Source organism: Carassius auratus, chromosome 9 (genome assembly GCF_003368295.1).
Source record: "Carassius auratus strain Wakin chromosome 9, ASM336829v1, whole genome shotgun sequence".
NCBI lineage: Eukaryota > Metazoa > Chordata > Actinopteri > Cypriniformes > Cyprinidae > Carassius > Carassius auratus.
The window spans coordinates 32,443,350-32,450,927 of NC_039251.1; the positions used below are offsets into that span (position 1 = coordinate 32,443,350).

A 7,578-nucleotide genomic window follows, 5' to 3' on the forward strand; every position below is an offset into this window, starting at 1 on the left:
GCAGAGAATTATCTTTATTATTTTACAAAACTAAGAGCAGATGAAAGCGTATTTTATGTCATACATCACAAATACAGAAAGACATTACGTGAATGTTATACCTTTCAATTCTTAAGAGCTTTCGGCTGTACTCTTAATTTTGGCTCTTGTTTTGGAGCGTGTGTTGACTTCTGACGTCGAAGGCGTTGGGGACACAGCAGTATGCAGCTCAAATGGGGGATCGTCTTCCTCTTTTACTTCCCTGTCCTCACATCCGTCCATCTCTGTCTGATGTTTTCTGCAGTGTTTCTCAAAAGTGGACATCTTCACAAAGATTTTGTTGCACACCTTGCAATGGAAAAGCTGCTCTCCGTTTTGCAAGTGCAGTTTGAGCTGCAGATAGGAGGAATGAGCGAAGGCCCCCGAGCACACGCTACAACACAGCATCCCGCTGCCCTGGTGGCTTTTCTCGTGTTGTTTTAGCATGGACACAGACCTGAAGCCCTTGTTGCACGTGGCACAGGTGTATCTTCCCTCTCCCAGCTCCAGAGCCTGATGGTTAAGCAGGTGGGCTGACGTGCGGAAGGCCTTGCCACATTTCTCACACTTAAAAGGGCGCTCACCTGTGTGCAAGCGCAAGTGTATAATAAGTCCGGCCTTTTGCGTAAAAGCCCTTTCACACTGTGTGCATTTGAAGGGTTTTTCACCAGTGTGGAGCCTACGGTGGGTTTTCAGGTGTGAGGCACGGCCGAAGCACTTATTGCAATCTGGGCATTTGAAGGGTTTCTCGCCAGTGTGGATGGTCTTGTGGCGCATAAGCTGGGACGATTGCATGAACATTTTGGAACATACACTGCATTTGTACTTCCTCTCTCCGCTGTGCGAGCGCAGGTGCAAGGCAAGGTGAGCCGACGAGATGAAGGTCTTGGAGCAAAGCCGGCAGGTATGAGGCTTCTCCGCAGCATGGGAGCGTTTATGTAGAACCAGGCGAGAGGTGTGCAGCTGCTGGTGTCTGGTCAGCATGGATATCTGGGCAAAAGATTTGTCGCAAAGGCCACAAGGATGGGATCGAGGCTTGGAAGAGTGAGACATGTCGGATGACTCAGAGCTGAACAAAAGCCATCACACCTAATCCAAAAAAACATTAATAAAACTTATAGTTTAGTCTGATTATATGCTGTCAAAAAAAAAGTAATACAAAAAAAAAAACTGCATAGGAGAATTTTATTTTATGCCAAATAAATCTATTTTAGTAATTCAATATATCACTTGCTAATTCTTTATAATTATTTGTGCAATTGATTCAATTTCTAAAAGAAATATATTTTTACATCCATTTTTATTTTTCAGTGTACAATGAATGACTCAGCATTTATTACAGGTGCAATTAAAGGGCAATAATAATAAATAAATAAAACATAAAAATAAAAAATGCCTCGTGTATAACTAATTACAGCTAAATATGAACTGACAAATCCTTTCAATCGGCTCTTGGTTAAAGTAAGGACTTGTACAGTATAACATTTTTGAAAGCAGTATTTAAATATCAAATACATTATCATATGGCCTAGCTAGAAGATATTTACCAGAGCCTACACTTTATGCAGGGCTCTTAAAAGGGTGAAATGTATTTTTCCTGGCATTTGATGTCTCAGCTCAAGGTTGGGGAGTGTGTGTACTGTACTGTTGTAGTGATAATGGCTTAACATCCTCCAGAAATTATTCAACATTACTTTTTAGCCTAGGCCTCCTTATTTCAAAATTAGCCATGATGATTGTGTTTAAATTGATAAAGGAAGGGAGGGTATATTAGCTTATCAATCATTTAAATACTTGAATTGGCCAGTCTAGCTATAACTTAAAGTTGTGTCATACTCTATAACGCCTTGATTATATGTGTATGTTCATCTAGCAAAAACAAATCATTAATAACTTACAAAAACCTATTATATATTGTTAAGCACAGCCGGTTAAATTTATATTTTACACATCCCTTTCCTGGAAATAGTTTGAGGACGGCCACTATCATCAGACACCCCAAACATGCTCAAACAAAGCAAACAATCCCAGCTGAGGATGTTCTCGTCGCTGTCTAACTGGGCGTGGTGTACATGTTCCCCGTTGACTTCTTCACGAGAGACAAGCAGAATGACGCAAGGCTGAATTGAAAAGGGGATATATTTTTTTTTAGGATAGAACTGATTTGATAGACAGATTTCACTCCGTTCGTGATTATGCAACATCCAAGAGCAACTGCAAAAACATGCAACTTACCCGTTTCTGCACCTTTTCAGCCAAAAAACATAAGTGAAGCTTCTGTTAATATCTCTTAGTTCGCTACATTATTTACTCCATACGGTTCGCGTCAAATTGTCAATTTGGTTCTATAGTATACGCTCAGTCAGCACGGATGAACGGTCATTACTGCAGAATGGCGACATGTAATGCAAGAAGCATTTTCAGGTTTTTAGCGAAAATCACACGAACTGACAGCGATGTTATCATTGGTGCTGTAAACAAAGGAAAATCAGTTTCTGGCTTTGGTGGGAGCCATAGAGTAGCCTAAGCAGCCTGTCGTTCTATCAAAATAAAAGTTTGTCTAATGGCAAGAACATTACTTGGTTATATTTACTTATGTAATTATAATTGCCTTAATATATGCCAAACACGAATTTAAGAGAAAAAAATACCTTTATTTTTTACGATTTTTTTTTTTTTTGCCTCCATAAATACTAATAAATTAAAATGGAATGGCCTAAGAAATTAAAGGCTTTCATCCTTTCATCCTTTTTTTTTATATAATGAGTGACAGGTATGTAGGCCTATAAACTATTACTATTATTATTATTATTAAATATATCTAAATTAAGGACTACGCTCTCAATGTCAAATGCAGAAATTAATCCATGCAATTATGACCTTGAGGTTAGATTATTGTAATGCTTTATTGGGTGGTTGTTCTGCACAGCTGGTAAACAAACTACAGCTAGTCCAAAATGCAGCAGCTAGAGTTCTTACTAGAACCAGGAAGTCCATATTAGCCCGGTTCTGTCAACACTGCACTCCCTATCAAACATCGTCTAGATTTTAAAAGATTGCTTATTACTTATAAAGCCCTGGTTTAACACCTCAGTATTTGAATGAGCTCTTTTTACATTATAATCCTCCACGTCCGCTGATGGCGGATCAGCACCTAGAAAGGACCTCTACAGATGTAAAAAACAGCGGAGACCAGGACAACTAGAGCCCCAGATACAGATCCCCTTTAAAGACCCTGTCTTAGACGACCACCAGGACAAGACCACAGGAAACAGATGATTCTTCTGCACAAACTGACTTTGCTGCAACCTGGAAACTGCTGGTTTCATCTGGTCAGAGGAGAACTGGCCCCCCAACTGAGCCTGGTTTCTCCCAATGTTTTTTCTCCATTCAGAATTCAATGATGAACTGCCTTTAACTGTCACTTTGCATTGTTGACTCACTGTTTTCCTAATGAATGTTGTTCAGTTGCTTTGATGCACTCCTTTTGTGTAAAGCGCTATATAAATAAAGGTGACTTGACTTGACTATTATTATTTCTGTCATTGTGTGTACAAGTTATTTTTTTTCTATTCTAATCATTTAGATATCATCACCCTCCCTTGTCATATTGTTCTGCTCAGGTTTAATATTAACAAAAACAACAAAAGGTTATTCATATTATTTTTTATTATTAGCCTATTCATTTTATTTATTTATTTTAAACAGAGCCGAACTTGCGAATGACTGACACTGTTTTTTTTTTTTTTTTAACTTTGTTTGTTTTGCATTCATCTGCATACTTGTAATTGCAGTTCTGAGTACACTTCTGTGGCCAGTTTTATTACATCGGATATGGACAGTTAGTTCTTCAGGACCTGAAAGTGTCTGGAAAACAATCAGCTGAATTCTCTCTGGGGTTCAGGTCTGGTGAGTTTGCTGGCAAATTAAGCACACCAATACTATGGTCATTTAACCAACTTTTGGTGCTTTTGGCAGTTTGGGCAGGTGCCAAATCCTGCTGGAAAATTAAATCAACATCTTCAAAAAAACTGATCAGCAGAAGGAAGCATGAAGCGCTACAAAATTTATTGGTAAACGGGTGCAGTTACACTAGCAGACATTGCACCCCAAAACATTACAGACTGTGGAAACTTAACACTAGACTTCAGGTAACTTGGGCTATGAGCTTGGTTTCCAAATAAAATAAAAAAAAAATATATTCTCATCTGAAAAGAGGACTTTGGACCACTGGGCAACATTCCAGTTCTTCTTCTCCTTAGCCCAGGTAAGACACCTCAGGAGTGGCTTAACAAGAGGAATACGACAACTGTATCCAAAATTCCTTGAACCCTGCCTCAGTCCATTCCTTGTGAAGTTCACTCAAATTCTTGAATTGATTTTGCTTGACAATTCTCATAAGGCTGCTGTTCTCTCAGTTGGTTGTGCATCTTTTTCTTCACACTTTTTCCTTCCACTCAACTTTCTGTTAACATGCTTGGATACAGCACTCTGCGAGCAGCCAGCTTCTTTGGCAATGAATGTTTGTGGCTCTTTGTGAAGAGTGTCAATGATTGTTTTCTGGACAACTGTCAGATCAGCAGTCTTCCCCATGACTGTGTAGCCTAGTGAACCAAACTGAGAGACCATTTTGAAGGCTCAGGAAACATTTGCAGGTGTTTTGAATTTATAAGCTTATTGGCAGATCACCATATTCTAACTTGTTGATATTAGTGGGTTTTCTGTTAAATGTGAGCCAAAATCTAAAAAACTAAAATAACCAAAGACTTAAACTACTTCAGTATGTGTGCGTTGAATTCATTTAAAACCAGAGTTTCACAATTTGAGTTGAATTACTGAAATAAACTTTTTCACAACGATATAATTTATTGAGAAGCACCTGATTTTCTATTTAAATACATTCATGGTGTTGTTGCTATGGCACACCAAAGACAAGTGTCAATTTGCTGTTAAAAATGAAATGATTTAATCTGAAATTACCTATGTTGTTTTCTTTTTATATTAGCCCATTTAACAGAATTGTATGCCATGGCTCAAGAAGGTACCTACTGATATTCTAACTTTCAGAATTTTAAAACAATTATACTTTTTTTACATTTAAAATATATAAATTTATTTAAGAGACCCATGCTATTTTATAAAAATATCATTAGATATCATGCATTGATTATTTGATGGTTGTTTAAGTACCAAAAGGTGGCTCATTTGATAACACAAAGTGCCCTAAAGCCGCACGCATTATTTTTGGTTTGCATCATCCGAGTAAAAGACATTTGTTTCCTGGCAAGGTCATTAATTGAAATTCCAGTAAATGGGTAGGTTTCATCTTTGCAGAACAGGCTCCTAGAGGATTTGACACACAACAGAAACCTAGAGGATTTGTGTGCACTGGGAGGGTTTAACAGTCTCATCCTAACGGCTTTGCTTTCATTCTGCAGATGCGAGAGGAAGCATCATCATGACCACACACGGACCAATAAAGGTAGGATATATTTATAATATTTACTTTTGTAATATTATCCATTATTTAAGATCACAATTTAAAATATTCAGAGTTATTTTCTATTTCATCGCTTGAATGGCTTCACTAAACTTTTGGCTGCTGCAAGGTATAATGTGTTTTTGTTTCTATTTAATTGTATTATTTAATTTTATTTATTGATTCTTATTTATTTATTTGCACACAATAAGCTTTAGGTAACATACATATGCTTACATATAGCATATTACATAAATATATAACTATAAATGCCAGAACTGCAAATGAAGATATTCTGAAGAATCTTGGTGCAGAAAGTTGATGGCAGCCATTTACTTCCATATATGGGGGAAAGAACATATGTAATGTAACATTAAACAGAGAAAAACAGAAAAAAAGCTTTTTTAGCTAGAAACTCATAGCTAAATTTTAAACAATAAGACAAGAAGAAATATTGTCCCGGATCTGCAAGTGATGGTGTACACAGGGCACAGCAAGGAGAGTGAGATGTGAAACACAGTGCAAACAGTAGATGACACAATGACAGGCCTAACCATTCCTCAGTGACAATAGGCTTGAGGGCTATGGAAGAAGAGGAAGCACCAAGCAGGTTAATGGTGAGGAAGAAGAGAAAACCAGAAGCCTTGATTTCTCAGATGTACAGTAGCACCAGTCTTATTTCTAGGACGAAGGCTCACAGAGCCAGAGGTTAAATACTTAAGTACAGTATATCAGATAGATACACCAGCCTTGCTGCCAGCCAGTGAGAGTCAGTGCAGGAAACCTCAGGATACAGGGTGGGGCAGGAGTGAAGAACATGAACAAGACAATATGCAAGGTAACATAGCATGGCACAGAAGATAATATAATAAATGAAACAAGAGTTTACAGAAATAAAACTAATGAAAAATAAAACTCGGAATAAAAATAAATCAATTTAAACGAAAGAACAAACTTGAAGGGAATAGTGATACCTGATTCTTGAATGAATAATTATTTTGAGATGTTTCTCAGGAACATCATTCTGATTTTAAATGCAGGTTGTACAACACAAGGCAGGGAACAAATTAATTTAACTTTTTTTTCCGAGTTGTGAAGGAAGATGCAATGCTGAAATAGCGTGTCTGACTCAAAAATAACCAAATGAGCCAGTTCAACCAATTGTCAAAGTTTGCCAAGGATAACTAAGGAGTCTGATAACTGACTTGACAATTACATGCAAGCCTGAGGCATATACTGAACAATTACAGTTGTTTTTATGACTGTAAGTCATTCTCCTCGATTGCTATGGACGTTAGAAAAGTGTAGCCGATACCAATATTGTACCTGAATATCTTTTCAGGAGCATAGATGTCCATCCATCAGTTATGATCATTTGCATTAATCTCAGCCGCGAACATGAGGTGTGATTGGTCGCAAGCAAGAATGAGGAACAGCGCTTTTTTTTTCTTCTAATGAGCAACTGGCATGGTGCCCCCCTGGGATTCGATGCCCTATGAAAACAGCATACTCTGCGTATGCTAAAGGAACCGGCGGTACTGTACATGTAAACTTATTGTAAAACATTTTTTATTTTTTTTGCGCAATAACTTAATTGCTTATTCTGGACAGTACAAAATATAAAATAAAATGCTGCTTTTATATTCACTTTTGCTTTTTTACAATTATTCATATTTTCCTGATTCTGCAATGAGTATTTAAACTCATGAACTGTCGCTTAGCGCTAGAGACATGACACGGAGTAATGCGAGTTCCCTTTCAGTCAGTCACACTGAACGTCACGATGGTGACCGACGAATTGGGATATCTCTTCAATAGACCAATCTACTTTGATTGTGAACTAAATGAGCCAATGCACATTAGCATTCAATTATTGCATCCAGCTGCCACTGATCACAGCATGAGTATAATAAGGCAGCAGATACAATGCATACCAGCTTTTCACTTAGGAGCCAATTCTCCTGTGTGCCACAGCACTAAAAGAGCATTTCCCACAGAGCAAATTTCTCTGAAAGAGCTTCACAGGTGTGTCTTTTTAAAGACGTCCTTATAAGGATGCCATTTCACCCATTTGTTTCTGG

The 7,578-nt window shown here is 37.7% G+C and overlaps 1 protein-coding gene across 1 annotated transcript; it reads right to left on the reverse strand.

The window, feature by feature from the left end:
* Positions 1–2,553, reverse strand: LOC113109064 (gastrula zinc finger protein XlCGF8.2DB). The gene is made up of 2 exons (XM_026272594.1): positions 2,254–2,553; positions 1–1,107 (listed from the first exon to the last, which is right to left on the reverse strand). The coding sequence occupies exon 2, from the start codon at positions 1,069–1,071 to the stop codon at positions 112–114; it is 960 nt and encodes a 319-aa protein (XP_026128379.1). The 5' UTR covers positions 1,072–1,107; positions 2,254–2,553; the 3' UTR covers positions 1–111.
* Positions 2,554–7,578: the final 5,025 nt, after the last annotated feature.

Excerpts from the sequence above, each read along its gene's own strand:
- LOC113109064 (XM_026272594.1), bottom strand. The coding sequence starts at position 1,071 with ATGTCTCACTCTTCCAAGCCTCGATCCCATCCTTGTGGCCTTTGCGAC.